Raw genomic sequence first — 18,026 nt, 5'->3', positions numbered from 1 at the left:
TGGCTTTGACTCTCTATTCCTGTTAACCTCTTTTAATGTAAACAATCAGACAAATCACTTCAGAGCACAGATAAGTGAATGAGTCAAGAATAGTCGGGGGAAAATGTTTAAAGCATTAAATTAAGCAGTTGGGGGAAATGTGTAACCTTTACATATCTGAGAGGACACAAAAAGTTTGTTCCAAATGGATCATTCATCACAAAGTCAGGGGTTGAGTAAACAGAGAAAATAGAGTTAAAATGAAAGCCAGGTATGACCCTGGTTAACTACCCACACATACCCTTTAAATACATTTACATATGTACACGAATGGGCCATTATTAGCTCTCATTTATGATAATCCAGTAGAGATCTTGTCATTGAACTACAGTTGTTCAGCAGTTTTGCACCAGAAATAATGTTTTGCACCAGAAATACTAAGTGCTTGACTCATGCCTTTGAAGTTGTTTTGTAATTCAGAATAAAAATGATCCCAGGAAGGCAATCTCTTCTGCCTTCTAAATGACTTTTTCTTGCTTGACCTTTTATTGTAAAAAATCAACTAACTCTTTGTTGGGAGGCTGTGTTAGTTACTCAAAAAAGTTTTATGTAACCCTTTCAAATGTGAACCAACCAGAACAATCAGAATTTCCACTAAGCTGTCTACAGAGGGCACATGATCATAGCACTAAACAACTAATGTGACTCTATAGCCTAAAGATAATTTGTGGTAGAAAGTTTTTCAACTAAAAATTAATCACAGAGCAGAAAGACCAGAATGTGAGGAAGTAAGATAATCAGAATTATTAATAGAGCTATTATTAGTAGCTTTCTTGGCTTATAAATTAGCCAGGTAATGCAGTTCAGAAATAATGAAGAACTGATTATCTCTTTCATTTAACCATCCTACAAATACCCACTAGCTTTTTAAATTCACTACTGTCATATTAATGATGCATCTGATTCCAGCAAGACCAACAGGAGTCACGCTTTAGAGAACATTCAGAATTTTTATAAACATCTTTACTTCCCTGAAAATTCATTCTTTCAGAGTTACTTTCTATTTCCCATCTGTCTTTGATCATGGGACAACCCCTAGCCAAACATAAGAATTTAAACTTTCATCTGATTGTCCCACAAATAATTTCTCATCTCTTCTTGTCATATAAGAACAATTAACTTTCAAAACCTCCCTGTGGAAGTTGTCAAAATTCTAAATCTAGGGACAGTGAAGGGTAATTTTCAGTATAATGTTTTGAAGCCTTCTTTATATATCTTAGCAGAGTTTAATCCTGAAAATGTTCACAATTATATTTGAAGTACCTCAATCCCATTGGATTTATCCCAAATAACTTTAAAGCAAAGTTAATTTATATTTAGTTAGATTTTATCATAAATTTAAGGTGATATATCATTAGTTAAGCATCATTTAAGAACAAATATTGAGCAATATTGAACAAATACAAATATTGACCAGACACCACTTGAAGACACTATGGTGGGGATATAGAAACAGTTCCTATATCAAAGGACACTAACAACAGAGTGAAGAGGCAACATACATAGTGGGGAAAATATGTGCAAATCACATATCTGATAAGGAATTAATACCCAGAATATACATAGCAACCTCCAACTCAACAACAACAAAAAACAAACAACCTGATTGAAAATGGGCAAAAGACTTGAACAGACATTTCTCCAAAGAAGAAATCCAAATGGCCAATAAGCACATGGAAAGATGGTCAACATCACTAATCATTAGGGAAATGCAAATCAAAACCACAATGACATACCATCTCATAATCATCCCATTCAAATGGCTAGTATAAAACAAAACAAAACAAACAAAACAAAACTCACCCAACGCAGAAAAAGACAAGTGTTCGTGAAGATGTAGAAAACTGGAATTCTTGTGCACTGTTGATAGGAATATAAAATAGCAAAGCTGTTATGGAAAATAGTATGGAGGTTCCTCAAAAAATTAAGAGTAGAATTACCATATGACCCAGCAATTTTCACTTCTGGGTGTACACCCAACTGAAAGCAGGGACTCAGACAGATATTTGTACACCCATGTCCATAGCAGTATTATTCACAATAGTCAAAAAGTTGAAGCAACTCAATGCCTATTGATGGATGAGTGGATAAAGAAAATGCAGTATATATATACAATGGAATATTATATAGCCTTAAAAAGAAAGAAAATTCTGGTACATGCTGCGACATAGATAAACTCTGAAGACATCATGCTAAGTGAAATAAGCCAGGCACAAAAGGACAAATACTGTATGATTCTATATATATGCAGTATGTAGAGCAGTCAGATTTGGAGAGGGAAAGTAGAATGGTAGTTGCCGTGGTTTGTAGGGAGAGAAGAATGAGAAGTTGATGTTTAATGGGTATAAGTTTCAGCTTGAAACAGTAAAAAAACTTCTGGAGGTGGAGAGTGATGGTTGTGCAATGAATGCATTTAAATGCCATAGAATTTTATGCTTAAAAATGATTACAATTGTAAATTTTATAATATATATCTTTTACACAAGAAAAAAAAAAGATAGTCCCTGCTTACATTGGGCTTATCATATAGTGGGAATGCAGATGTATGGACACTTAGTAACTGTAACATAAGGTAAGTGAGACAGTAGCAAGAGTAGAAGTGAAACACTATGGTATGTTCACAGACTGCAAAGATAATAGTTGTTTCAGTAAAGGTTTTGTAAGGTATCTAGTGGCTGATACCTACATTTGGAAGATTAATACAATTCCAATGAGGAGAAAAGGTATGAGCAGGTACTCTATAAGAAGAGACCGGTGTGAACAAAGCATGGAAGTGAAATTTGGGGAGTGTGATTCCTCCCAGTTAGTTTAAAGTTAGAGCAGTGTTTCCCAAACTTTAACGTGTATACAGATCGCTCAGGAATCCTGCCAAAATGTAGATTCTGATTCTACAGGTCTAATGGTAGGGTCCAAAAGTCTTTAGTTCTAATAAGCTCCCGGGGGATGCCAATACTGTTTTGCATGGCTCAGGTCTCCAACATGTATGCCTATGAATGTAGGTTAGTTCAAGGTTGAGAACTTTGAAAACCAGAAGTCTGCATTTACTTCAGAGCTAACAGAGAGCTGATGGAACTCTTCTGGGAAGGGATATCATATTATTGTAGCTGATCCTTAGGAAGATTAATCTGGCAGCCTGGGAATAGAAAGGGCAAAGACAGACACTGCGGAGGCTGTTTTGGGATCAACAAGGCCAGTCAAGAGGCTATTAGTAGTAGCTGGGCTGGATGTGGTGAGGCTTGAAACAGGCAAGTGAGAGAATGAGGGTGCAAAGGGGAGACCAAGCTAGGGGAAAGCTCAAAAGCAGACAAGATATATGTCTTGGCAGCAGACCTGTAGGGGGACATAGGAGGAGGAAAAAGTTTAAAAAAAAAAAAAAAAAAAAAAGCTGATGATTTGACTAAGCAGTCAACCAGGTTTTCCCAAGACTTTCCAAATTTAAGACTGTTCTCCCAGGATAATAACAATGCCCCTTCCACACTAAAAATTAATAGTGCTTCATTTCACCCAATGCGGGTGATAAATAATATGGTCACCCAAGCTTTCAGCACAGGTGACTACCAGGATATACAGGAGAGTTAGGCTGGTTTGAAATGGGTACAGATGGGGTGATATTCATTCATTCATTCATTCATTCATTCATTCAACATCTACCAAATGTCAGTTACATGCCAGGCTTTAAGTGCTGAGGATATCTAAGTTTAAGGAAAAATGACAACAACCAAAAGGGCTGTCCTAACAGAGTTTATGACATAGAGGAGACTTCCCCATGTTCCAGAAGTGGGGGTTGAGGAGGAGATGGAAAGGGAGCAAGTTGCCAGCAAGGTGCTAGCAAGACTTACTGCTGCAGGCAATACCACACAGAATCAAGAATGGGGGATTCTAATTCAAAAGGCAGGTGGGTGCAGGGTTAGATTAGATTTGGTCTTTATGGAGGATAAATCTTTGAAAGTAGGTGAGCTGCTTCCTTGATGTAGAGACTGGAGCCAGTGCCCGCACTTAGGCAACACAGGGAGAAGTCAATGAACCCATGAAGTGTCGCAGTTGTAGAGGAAGTCCCAAGGTACTGCTCTGTGATGGAAGTCCCAAGGTACTGCTCTGTGATGGCAACCAGGGAGGTCATGGGCCCTCCAGGAAACAACACCAAATGTTGCTGAAAGGCCAAGAATACAGTTTCAGGACAAGTGGCCACTGTGAGGAAGGGGCTGTGAGCTTTGGGAAACAATGCACTGTGCTGTGGGGGGTTGCCCAGTAAGATGCTATGTGTTATTCTGCATATGAGAAAAACTTCTGAGACTCCTAAGGGGTTCAGTTTATTCTTAGATGATAATTTGCTGCCATGACTTATTTCTCATTGCCACTTTTTAATTGTTAATAACAACAATCTTTTTGTAGTTGTTATTCCTGAAGATTTGGAACAAAATAAAGCAAAAGCTCTAAGCATTTCAATTTTCATCGATAACTAGTGCATAATCTTTCTCAAAAGATTATTCTGGGAATGGGTTATAAATAACAGTTCAGCATTAAAGATTTAAGGTAGCAAACAAGAAACATCTTCTGGTAAAAACATTTAATTTTACTTTATGTCTTCTTTCTGACATGAGGGGAAATTTGGGAAGAAAGACTGAAGCCAGAAGTATGTGTGTGAACTTAAGGACAGCAAGTAAAAAATACTGGGCTTTCTCTGAAAGGTAAAAATAAAGTTATCTATCCAGAATTGTCAGTACTAAGGCTCTTAGTATGCATATTAATTCCAGTAATTCTGCATGACAACAGAAAAAATGTTACATTAGCCTCCTGGGGTTACATGAAATCTTAACAAAGGATTTAAATCACTCTCACTATGACCCTTATGCTAGCCTCCTCCCCACCCCCCACCCCATACAGAGGATGAGAATGCATCCTACTTTTTGGGAAGACTCTACAATATCCATGAATAATCCATATCAGAATTGAAAATCCTAACTTAGAGCAGGAAAGTATGTGATTACTTTCCATGATTATCACGTAAGTCTTTTTTTTTTTTTTTTCCTCTTCTGGTCCTGAACCCAGAGGATAGGGCTGGGGGCAGTTTTTCTCCCCAGCACAGGAAATAGAAATTGACTGAATGGGTAAATCAGTAATAACACATCTAAAAACCAAATAAACAAAATCCTGCTATTAAAACCAATTCTCAATAGCCAATAAAATTCTGGTAGGAATGTTCGGTAAATTCCAGCGGCTAAATGACTATTTTTATAGTGCTGGAATAGTGACAGTGTTGGTTATTGGTTGTTGAATGAAGCAGTTAAGCGAAGTTTTATTTCAATGGGAGGGGAAGCCAGTGCCTGGCTGGAGGTGTCTGGGGGTGGGTGACTCCAGACTTTACTTGGCTATCATACTTGGAATTCACAGAACATGTTAGCCAGTGGTGTCTGCATGGAAGTGGGCAGTTTAACTAGGGGAATGTGCAGGGCAGCATGGCATTCCAAACCCTCTACACTCTAGTGCAGACCACCAGACTCAGCTTCCAGAACAGACTGAGCTTCCACTGCTGCCATCCTGTGAGCTCATCACCCTAAACGTACCAAAAGCATGTCAACCTCCGTTCCTTCCACTTTACACCTGCCTAAATCTTACCTTCCAAGGCCCATCTGAAACTCCACCTCTTCTAAAATATCATTACCCCCAACGGTGGTTCTCAGGAATATTCATGCTCTGAAAGCCTGTGCTTATTATTTAAAATGTGTATTTGATACTTGGTATAGCACTATGTCCACTGTCATTTATGTCCACCATCTCCCAGCTGGACTGCAAAACTAGATCTGGTTTTCTTTACAGGGCTCCTATGAGAATCAAATAAGATAATGCATATTTTAAAGCACTTTGTAAAATAGTACAAATACAAAATATGTTCTATAATATAGTACTTTTCCCCCTGACATTTACAGAATTTTTCATAAAAGTTATATGACAATGTTTAAAAGTTGGGAAATAAGATCACTTTATAATCATTTTGGTTGGGCAGATTATAATCATTACATAATGCAAATTATATCCTCATATTTGCTCAGGTAACTCCTTTATTGACATGATCCTCATCTCTGATGTGACACTGAACAGAATTTAGAAGGGTAGAGGTTTTCCCTCATATAGTACAGCACTTAATTGTTCCCTCACTCGGAAGGCTTAGGACAGACACTCTATATAATTAAAATAAATAGAATAGATGCAGAAATAGATATAAATATAGATAAGATGAAAGCAATAGTCCCAGAAGTGGGCAATATGAACATCCTCTTTTCACAGATGACAAAGCAAAGGATAAAATGGTTCAGGTCACACAGCTGGTGAAGGGCTAGGATTGAAACCAAGCATTTTGATCCCAGAGTTCACACATTTTGTCACTTTGCTGTGACAGTCTTTATCTTTACATCAGCAGGGGTAGCAGCCAGGAGTTGAGCAAGATTCAGTTCCATTTAATTCAAGCACCATTTATTGGCCATTTACTAAATGCCAGGATCTATGCTAAGTGCTGAGAATGAAAAATGAATATGCTAAGATTCCTGTGCTCAAGGACAATGTTACCATATGACTCATAGAACAACTAATTTTAATACTTTGTAAGTGCAATAATAAATGCATGCAAAGACAGATGGGTTGTGCTCCTTGTCAGTGAGATTTTTTATAGTTTGACTTGTTTTATTTAAAATGTGGAGAATATCCCCGTCACACATATGCATGCACACACAATTCAAGTTCATGCACTAAGCATCAATATTTCCTTCGTGTGCTGGATAGGTAAGACAGTATACAAACCTGAGCACTGTCTCTGTTTGTTATTCCTGGAGCAAGAAACTCAGTCAGGGGAAGGCAGAAGGCAGGGAAGGGTTAGAGAAACAGATAAATAAGAATATAATGGTGAAAATGGTTTTTGTGGTTTTTTTTTAGAGAAAAGCTTTTTTTTTTTTTTAAGATTTTATTTATTTGACAGAGATCACAAGTAGACAGAGAGGCAGGCAGAGAGAGAGAGGAAGGGAAGCAGGCTCCCTGCTGAGCAGAGCACTCGACGACGCGGGCTTGATCCCAGGACCCTGAGATCATGAGATCATGACCTGAGCCGAAGGCAGAGGCTTTAACCCACTGAGCCACCCAGGTGCCCCAATGGTGAAAATGTTCTAACAGAAGAAAGAACAAAGGTCCCAGAGAAGATACTTGAACTTGATTTTGAGGAACAAACAGACTCTTGACAAGCAAAAATGGGGCCAGGAGCAGACGGAGGTAACAGGTGGGTACCAAGGGCTTTCCAGCAGACGGGAATATACAAGGTACAGTATGGAAAAGGAGGGTGTGTTCAGGGAAAAGGAGAAGTTCAGTGTGGCTAGAGCAGAAAGTACATGCGCTGGGGAGAAAAGATGGAAGAACAAACTGGACTGAGTCCAGACAGTGAATGGTTTTCTCTGCTCAGCTCAGAACTGTAGATATAATTACAAAGGCAATGAAGTGGCAACAGATTCTAGAACCAAAAAATAGTAACGACTTTTTCCTAATTTTAGGTCACCTATATGAGTGGTATACAGGAAATATTTGGTTTTGAGGATTGTGTATTTCAAGGGCAAAAAAGGATTCTCCAAAAAAAATAAGCTTGGGAGATGCCAAATATTGTATCTATTACAAGAGTTTTACAATTTATATTACTATAAATATATTAAGTACTTTCATCAGTTGGGCAGTAAGGAAGTGTGTTTAACTTTGTTTAACCCAGCCTCTGTTAAACTTTTAATTCATTAAACTTTTTTGATGTGCCCCTCCCACAGAATGCCTGTTAAACGCCTCAGAGTTGGCCTACGTTCATTCTCAATAAGGGTGTGACCCAGGAGTGTCCCTCTACATAGGGATTACACATCACTTCCTCAGAAAATCACTCACATGGAAACACTCATGGAATTTTAGATTGTAATAAATTATAATTCCTCAATTACATGATATGAAGGATCTCCTTTTAGACTTCTTTCCAATATATTCATTACTTTTTTGGAATATAAGAAATTAATTTTTGCAGGGTTTTACACAATGATACACCAAAGTCAAAATACCACCCAGGAATTTCCCACAACTGTCCCCTCTATGGGGCTTAGCCTCTCAGTTTCCAACAAAGAGAGGACAGACGTGTCTATGGCCACAGAGTACAGTAGTGGTCACATCCAACTCCACAAGCATGCAGACCATCCCAGCCCCTAGTGCAAATGCACAGACCCAAGGCCAGGCCGCACTGCAGAACCATAAAGGCGGTGTGTCACAGCTTATGGACACTAAGTCATGTGCATAGAATGTTCCTAGTGGAATTATCTGAAGTTCTGGGTTCTCTTGGGTAACTGCCCTGCATTTTCATTTTTATTTCTTCCAAGCAGGGCAAGTCTCAAGTTAAACGAATCTGGTTATGAAACATGTGCCCTGCTTGCTGGTGTAGCTGAGCTTTCACAGAGCTGCCTCCTGCCCCTTCCACCTTCTCTTTCAACAGCCTCTCTCCCCACAGGTAACTCTTCCTCCGGCCTCTGCTGAGATGTCGCTCCTCCTACCACCCTCCCAGACTGGGAAGGTCCATGCTTTCAACTCTTAGCATATCCTTTGTCTTTTCCTACTAAGCACTGCCATCAGTTCTAATCTTAAGTGTATCTGGGTGGCTATTTGTTTATCGTTGGTCCTCTAGTAGACCATGAGCTCCAGGAGGGCAGGGGCTCTGTTTCTGTTCAGTGTCATACTGCAGCATCTAGCACACAAGTGCTAAATACATATGGATGGAAGAACACCAAACGTTCATAATTTAAGAGAATGGAAACAGCGAGGCTCTTCATGAATTGGCCATAGCCTAGACCTGATCTCTAGAATTTAGATTCTTTTTGAAATTATAGAGAAATGTTATTCCACTGATAACAGTTTATTGATATAATCACTTTACTTTCCCAATTATAAAAATGTATTAGTGGGGTGTCTGGGTGGCTCAGTCGGTTATGTGTCCAACTCTTGATTTTGGCTCAGGTCATGATCTCAGGGTGGTGAGATAGAGCCCCACACCGGGCTCCATGCTCAGGGGGAGTCTGCTGGAGATCCTCTCTCTCTTCCTCTCCCTCTGCCCCTCCCCACCTCACACTCTCCTCTCTCACATAAACAAACAGATCTTTAAAGAAGTATTAGCTATTAATACTACTATTACATTTGGTGAAAAACTTAAAGTTACCTGTCTAATTTTATTTCATGATGTCTAGCTCCTAGGGAATATTTTCTCTTTATGTGATAGAATTCTTCACGTTGGCATTTATACACTTCAAATACTTTTGGCTTCATGTTTCCTATTCACCACCACTTCACTATACTACATGTGGTTTGTTCCTTCCGTATGCTCCATAAATCATTCTCTCCTACTATTATTCCTATGGATCTTTCCAAACCTCTTCCAATTTATCAATCCCTTTGTGGCACTGGAGCATTAAACCAAAGATAGTATTCTGCATGTTTAGTTCCCAACAGATCTGGTCTGGGCTGGTGGGTGACAACTAGTGGATCTTCCAATATAATAATGAAAAAAAAATCCCAGAAATCAAACTTCCAGAATATATTTAGATTCCTTCACAAGACACATACTATTTCTCCCATGTTCCAAAGAAATGCCACGTGGGTGGCTCTCTGCTTGCTCTGGGGTTGAGTTCCTGTGGAATGCTATACACTGAGAGGACTCTGGCAACCACCACTGGACCCAGCACACCTGCCATTAGTGCTTCATTTGAAAAACCAAACTGCACATCCTCTTTCTAGTTATCTTCCTCCCACTTGCCTGGTACCTTTGTCTTTTGTGAGCTTGTTTTCTTATTAGAGGATTACTTCCAGTGGTGGGGGGGATGCAGTTTCGGCAGCTAAATGTATACAGCAAGCAGCTCGTCCAAGGGCACACCATTAGGTGATTAATTCGACCTGACAAATCAAGACAACACAGAGGCTGGAATTCAAACTTTGACTTTGTGCTTCTATTCAATGTGTCACCTATAAGATAAATCAGCCCTGGAAGAGCAGCATGGCTGGCTAACCCGGCTCTACAGCGAAGATCCTGAAGGCCTGAAGAACAGGGTCTTGCATGATGTGGTCCAATCACAGACCATCTTCAGATGAAAGGAACAGTGAGGTTGCCTTCATATAAAACACTGTGAATCTGACAGCAATAATTGCAACTAGATGACCCTTCCTCCAGCTTTAATCCTAGCTGTTTACCACGTTGTAATGATTACAGGGAAATACTTCTCTTCAGTTTTCTAAACCAATGGCTAAAGCACCATAGTGTTCTCAGCCTAACCAAGAATCAGGGAGGCAGACTGCTAAGCCAAATCACATAAAACCACTCGGCATGGCTCATTAAACACTGACTAATCAATACTTTAATGCTCCTTCCAAGTAGGCTGACTCCATTGGCCTGAGAGAGCAAATATTTTTGTATCAAATGACTTGAGATTAATAAACTGCAAAGAACTTTAAAAATCTACCAGTTAGTACTATGGCACAGTAAGCCCATAAATACAACAGTATAATAATAAGATTTAGCACAAAGATATATATTAAAATATTCTAAGCTGAATTGTAAAATAACAACTCGAAATATAAAGTATTGGAGCTATCCCAATGGATAGTCAATGATACTGTTGTCCGCAGGGATGTAGTCCTCAAAATCTTTAACCCTTTCATCTCTTAGGGCACCCATATCTTATGTCTGCTTAATCCGTACTCTATCCGCAAAGAGTCTGCTGTGCTGAGGTAAGAGGAAGTTAGTTAAAAATGCCCATAGCTCCATGTGAAGACCTAAAATAGTGAACTGTACCAGAGGGCAGGTGACTTACACATGGAACCAGAATGATGGCAGACAAGAGAGACTCAAAAAACCATATATAACCCTCTTTCCAAATCATGTCTGGCTTGATAACCGTTTCAGTTTCTTTGGTGCCCAAGTGTTCAATATGCCAGCAAATCCTGGATTTTTACTTTGGAAAAAGGAAAGGGATACATGTCTTGGATATATCCACAGAGTAGAAAATTAGAAAAGTTCTGGAGATGAAAAAAAGGCAAAGGCTTACTTGGTATAGCTGTCCTGAGCTGTGAGTTCAAGAGTAAAATAGCTCTAAAAATTAGGAGAGCAGAAGCCAGAGGAACTGGCAGTTGTGAGGACAAGGGTATTCACCTGAAATGGTCAAAAAATAGAGGCCAGAATTTTGACCTGGCTAAGAGCTGAGATAACAGTAAACTAGATGGGGCAACTGGAGATAATTTCAAAAGTCTAATTTATGGTAGGTAATGTCTTGAGTCAAACTGAGTATTATGACTGAATTTGCAATTATTTTCTTGTACGCATTTATTAATTCATTCATCAGTTCATTATTTACTTCTGTGATAGTTGTATCAGCTGAATTCAACTGCATGAAACAAAGCAGCTTCCCTTTCTTTTTCAGCATTTGTCCTTCAAACCCGCTGATAAGCCATTTCTTCCTCATTCTTCAGATGGAGATCACACAGCTGATTTAAAGTAATCTGGTCCCCTTGGGTGACCAGAAGAACAATCTCATCTTAGCAACTGAAATATCCAGTCCACTGAAATTATAAAAAGGTTCCAATCTGATCCCAGATGAAAGCTTTTCAGTTTCCCAGCCTTGCTCTTCAGCCTTCCTTTTGCCCCCACCTCCCTCCCCCTCTCATTGGAACACTCTAGCTTCCGCAGGGGTTGCAATGGGTGGAAGGGGCCTGAGGCCGGAACAACAGAAGGTCTCATATGCTAAACTAGCTGGTGGATGAGATCCATATCCGTGCCCTCTGGATGTGGCAGATTCCCAGTGCCGATCCTTTCCCACGAGGTCACATGCCGGATTTCTTTCTCAGTCCTGGACATCTGGTGGCCTACCTATGCTGTTGTGATCAGTGCCCCCTGCAGGCAATTCTCATGTTCACTTCCTGTGTAGGAGCCACGTCTGGCCCAGGACAAGGGACCTGTGTCTGCCACCATCAGTGGGAGAACAATGCTCTCCCAGGTCTCCCTCTTTTTGTTCTACTATTGTGGCAGGCAGTTCAAAGCATAGCCTTTTGCCTACTGACAGCCCCCGCCTCCACAAGAAAGGAATTAGGCACCATTTCTGGACTTTGATAAAGTCCAGAGAGTATGGGTCAAGTTCTCCAGTCCCCTCATGCAGTGGGGCCCTAAGGAATCCCCTTCTTTGACTTAAAGTGAGAGAGAAACACATATTGACCACTCCACCAATCACAGAACAGTCTTCCTTACTCTTCAGTTTCAACCCTTTTAAAATTTTGAGGTGGATGATGTGCTGAGAACAAATCAGAATTTTGACTACCCGCTGCAAATCTTGCATAGTATCTTGGTTTGGAATTAGGGCAAGGAGTGGAGGGGTTGGCACCTAATGTTTCGATCTCCACAGCAGGGAATCTCACCTGAAATTGACTAAAATGGTTCTACTTATCATGGGGTTATAATTGAGAATCATCTAGCTAGTGCCCTGTTTTATGCCAGGTAGGAGCTGGAGAGTCAAAATGAAAAGACATGGTCACCTGTCTTGAGTTGTTCATAGTGGAGGTAATACTGCCCTCTTCACCACATTCTGCGCTCAGATGGTCTTTATTCTCTAAAGTGCTTGAGTATTTCCTGGGCTCTGAGGGTGGAAAAGGGAAAAGCACATGTGTGGGAGGCTGAGGGGGTGCATTTCTGTAAGGTTGGACTTGCCACATAGAGTTTCTCTTTCCCTACTAAGAGAAATGCCAAAATCAGGAGGTGAGAATAGCCAATAGAGTTGGAAGCCAAGGGCCAAGAAGTCTCAAAGGACATCTGTTGGGTTGCAGAAGTATAGAAACTGGAAACCAGTATCAAGGTTGGGTTCTGAGAACTACAGAATGAAACAAATGTAGCTGGGTTGAGAGTAAGTGGGCAAAGATCAAGAGCAGTTACCTAGAAGAGGCTATTGTTTGTGGCTTGCCTTCACTTGCTGGGGGAGGCACAGTACTGAAGTGGGTTAGCAGAGTTAAGGGGTGGCTATAACCACAGGGCTGCATCCTGCAGGAGGAACTCCATGTGGGATGAGAGGAGCTCTTCACTCCATGTGGTGGTTGCTTGAAGTCTACAGAGGTGAGGCACAGGCTGAGCACCCCCAACAGGGGAAGCTGCTTAAGAAGATGCAGAAACTCTAATCCTATGGTGAGATTCCTGCTTTCCTCTTGGGTTATTTTAATTAAATTCTATTCTTTCTTCAGAACTCACCTAAGTTGTATCTCTTCTAGAGCCTCACTGTGATGTCTGTTTCCTTTGAACTCTAAGAGGAGTTTGGAAATCAGTAGCATGCTGCTCTGCCTTGTCAAATCATCTTTGTAGACACACCCTCTCCTCTGACTTGGTGAAGGACAGGACCTGAAAGAACCTACTTGGTCCCCTGCCCCGCAGCCTGGTAGCTGTACCCATGTCACACACTGGCAGGCTAAGATCTGCCAGAGCCTCTGATATTAGTCCTCATATTGTTAGCCTTATGGCAGACACTTAACATTGTGTCAGTTTTGCAGCTGGTGACTTTGGTGTCCTAAGCCCCCAGTACCTTACTGACTCTTCATGTTTTTGCCCCATATATCAGGCCTTCAGGGGGTAGAGATCTTGCTAAGATAATGCCTGATATATAAGGCATTGCCATATAATGGTATATAAGAAAGAATGACCACACTAGTCATACAATTCTGGGAGGAAAAGGGGCCCTTTCTCTCCTGACTTGGGGCGCTATGGTAGAAGGAACTCCAGCAGACCAGGGCTGAGGAGATTTCTGGTGAAGGAGGCAGAGAGATGAGCTGAGCCATGGCAGGCCTGGGTCGTTCTTACCACATCCTCTCCATCACCTACCACCGTTAGCTCTTTATTTTATTGTCATATGGTAATAAAATGGGTTTGCAAAAACTTTACCTATCATAAACTATAAAGAACAACAAAAAAAAGCACTCTACTGATTCACTTGAAAATTAATCATTCCCTGATATTCAAGCCATATGTTCACATTTCATTAGTCATAGATATATAAATAAAAATTAAAAATTTATGCCCATTACATTCATAGTATATGACATAGTCTATATCTAGACATGACATAGCCTATACATAGACTATACTATATAGTCTAATAATAATGTCATTGTAATTAAAATCCATTTTTAAAAAAGATTTTTATTTATTTGACAGAGACAGACACAGCAAGGGAGGGAACACAAGCAGGGGAAGGGGGAGAGGGAGAAGCAGTCTTCCCGCTGAGCAGGGAACCCAATGCAGGGCTCAATCCCAGGACCCTGGGATCATGACCTGAGCCAAAGGCAGATGCTTAACGACTGAGACCCCCAGGTGCCCCTTGAAATCCATTTTTATGTTAAGTTCATCTTCTTTATCTTCATTTATATATATATATTTTTAAAACATTTTATTTATTTATTTGATAGACAGAGAACAAGTGGGGTGGAGGGGGAGGAGCAGAGGGAGAGGGAAAAGCAGACTCGCTCTGAGCAGGAAGCCTGACAAAGGGCTCTATCCCAAGACCCTGGGATCAGGACTTGAGCAGAAGGCAAATGCTTAACTGACTGAGCCACCTAGGTGCCCCCATATATATTGTTCAAAGGTAAAATAATTGGATTAATGCTTAGAAGGCAAGACTGTCCTGTAGCTTTGTCTCAATATCTTGACAAGCCTGAAAGTAATTACAAAAAAAATCAAGATTTTATTTATTTATTTGAGAGAGAGAGAGAGTGTACTCACGCACGTGCGTGTGTGAGCAGGGGGAGGGAGAAGTAAAGACTGCATGCTGAGTGAGGAGCCGAATGCCAGGCTCGATCTCACGACCTTGATATCATGACCTGAGCCGAAACCAAGAGTCAGACACACTTCACCAACTGAGCCACCCAGGTGCCCCAATTGTTAAAATTTTTCAGAGTTATACTGCTGAAAGTCTGATTTGTTTTGTAGTCTTATTTAAAAAGATCAACCAAGGGGCGCCTGGGTGGCTCAGTGGGTTAAAGCCTCTGCCTTCGGCTCCGGTCATGATCCCAGGGTCCCGGGATCGAGCACCGCATCGGGCTCTCTGCTCAGCACGGAGCCTGCTTCCCCCCTCTCTCTCTGCCTGCCTCTCTGCCTACTTGTGATCTCTGTCTGTCAAATAAATAAATAATAAAATCTTTAAAAAAATAAAAAATAAAAAAATAAAAAGATCAACCGATTAAACAAAAACAAGAGTGATCCACCGTTTTGTACATGGATATAGTGATCACTTTTGTACAAGGATAAAATGAAGGCATGGGGGTCCCATTCAAGCAGTGGATATTTCATGCCCTGAATGGAGCCTATGAAATCTAGAATAGAAGGAACAATGCTACAGGCTGGAAAAGGTAAAACACTCAGAAAAATCAAGAGAAAGCATGTCTTAAGTGCTTCCTCTACAAACTACATTTTACAAACCATTGTTAACAAACACAAAAGAAAAGAAAGACTTAATCCTGATGTTTGATAATTTTATAGAAGGTAGAATTGCTGCACTTCAATTCATCTCCAAAATCAGAACCAAAAAGCCCGCCCCGGCTTTGGTTATGAGGTTGCTTTGCCCAGCATCACCACGAGAATGACTGGCAGGATGACTGTGACAGGATTCGTTCCATCATCCACGCTGTGTTTTGAGAGAACTTGAGTTTTGCTATCCTGTGCCCTTGTCCTCTTGACTCCGTTTGTTAGAACAAGTGGACGAATCCAAGGGCACCAGTCCTACCCCTTTCTGTAGCTTGAGACTTGTTCTGCTTTACAATGACAGATGGTGCTTGTGTGTCCAACCACTTCATGAATTTACATCATTTGTCACAGAGCAAAAAAGATAAAGATGGATCAATGCAAATCAGTATTAATGGAAATATAACTCAAGGCGCACACCTTGCTCATGTCAAGAACGCTACGCTCAAGTTTGAGGAGGGTATTGTTATTTCTGGCCCAAGGAGACAGTGAGTTTCTGGTCTTGCCCCTTTAGAGAATAATCAAGGCAAACCAGCCAGCTTCAGCTCTGGCGAACATCATGCTGGGGTCTAAAATCCCATCTATCACAAAGATGCAAGAGTTCTTTTCATTTTGCATACTGGCCCAGGAGGTAAACAACTGTAAATGTATCATTGAAAAGCTCTGTACCTTTTTTACCTCTAGTTGAGTTATGCAGCATTTTTGCGTGCAGTTTCACAAATTAGTCACTACTTCCGTGTTTCTTTTCCATGGCATATTAGTTTTGTTGGGCAGCACTTGAATTCTCTTAATCACTCAGCAGGTCACTTTCTAACCTTGTGTGTTTGTGTATGTGGCATGGAAAAAAATAGATTTTTACTCCTCTCAATGACTAGAAAACACCACAGTCTAGGTTATAGTAAAAAATACAAGAAGAAGACATCCTTGATTCACAAAGAATGTAGTACCTCATTTTATTTAGAAAAAATGGCTTAAAAAATGGAAAAATTAGATGTATTTTAACATTGTCATTATTTGCTCCAGGTAAGGAGTACCAGAGCAAACATCTTTCACAATGGGCAAAACAAAACCACAGCTGGAAAGTCTTCAAAATAAGCAGGTCAAAGGTCGCCAGTTTTGCCTTTCAACATTCACTGCATTTACCAAAGTCTTCACTGATCGAAATGCGTGCAGTTTATTTTTAAAGCGGATTCAAAGTTTTGTTTTGTTTTGCAAGCCAGAACAACACTGAGAACCAATATTCCAAGAGCAGTGTGGCTTTAGCAAGGTAAGTGAGCAGAGTACACACAAGACTGATTCACAGGCCAAATACACTCCACGTTAACTGTAACATATAATTTGGAAACATTTCTTAAAAATCTTGATACATATAGGAAGCTTATTGTGGATGGGACAGAATTAGTGTAAATGACTCTTTGTTGGACTTCCCAAACGACGGAACAGGAGACAGTGTGTTGGTAAAAATGCTCAGGACAGCTCAGAAAATCAGCGGGGAGCAGAGACCACGTGTTGTCAATTTGGGGTCAATGTTCCTTTGTCACTCAACACCCATATGTGTACCCTGAATTGAGTCATAGACTGTAGGAAACCTTCAGTGGAACTACAGAGCAGCATTTACCCATTATGTGTGGGGGACTTCTTGGCAGGATGCTAAAGAAAAATCCTTAGTACTTGTACAATGTTCTGGAAAGAACCCAGCCAACTGTAAAGTGACTGTCTTCTGAAAAATCTTTATTGTATAATAACCTTGACCTGCTGTTGTAAAAGACCTTAGCTGTACTGCTCCATTAAGACAGTTTCTCAGGATAGGTCCCCTCTGGCATAATGTTGAAGAGCCCGTATGAACTCGATTCTGTTGTGGGAATTCTTTCCTCAACTATTTTGTTTCACATGTAGAGAAAAAGACACAAAATTTAGTTGCTCATGATTATATAGACATTCCCATAAAGCAATAGTCTAATTTCCATTTCATTAAGCAGAAAATTAAAATGCACAGAGGGCCCCGAGCCTCCTGTGATACGCTTTGCTTCTTCTCCCTGTTGTTTTTCCTGAAACCCCAGTTGTGTTTGACTGTGCATTCTTTGCTCAGTGCGTACGCCCAGTGACCCCGATCAAGCAGGCTGGAGGTGTGGATGGGAAATTATTACACAGAGTGAAGAGACTCACACTGTCTTCGGATGAGAAGGATGCCATGCTCATTTGGCCAGATCATCATGTTTGGTCTGATGTGGTGGAATGAATGCAGTCATCGAGGTCTGCATTTATTTAGCCACATCATTGTATTCTGCCTAATTAGGAAGAGAAATCAAGTCTCAATACTGCCTAATATGCCCTGTAGGAGCGCTTTTTTGAGTATGGATTACGAATCTAATCCTCTAAATTTCATGTGAGCCACCCTTCAGCTAACTTCCATTTAAATTGTGCCGACATTAAAAAATACAGGATAGGGTCCTGA

At 40.5% G+C, this 18,026-nt stretch overlaps 1 protein-coding gene across 2 annotated transcripts in view; it reads right to left on the bottom strand.

Annotated features, from left to right (window-relative positions):
• Positions 1 to 18,026, bottom strand: part of STARD13 (StAR related lipid transfer domain containing 13) — a 516,117-nt gene that overhangs the window by 251,370 nt on the left and 246,721 nt on the right. The window contains exon 5 of one of the 2 annotated variants that reach the window (XM_080798625.1): positions 1,843 to 1,899. The exons of the other annotated variant lie outside the window; for it this stretch is intronic. Coding sequence (XP_080654751.1) covers positions 1,843 to 1,899 — 57 coding nt within the window. The remainder of the gene's footprint in view (positions 1 to 1,842; positions 1,900 to 18,026) is intronic. 2 annotated transcript variants of the gene reach the window in all.

Source organism: Martes martes (assembly GCF_963455335.1).
Source record: "Martes martes genome assembly, chromosome: 3".
NCBI lineage: Eukaryota > Metazoa > Chordata > Mammalia > Carnivora > Mustelidae > Martes > Martes martes.
This window is presented reverse-complemented; position numbering and strand designations above follow the sequence as displayed.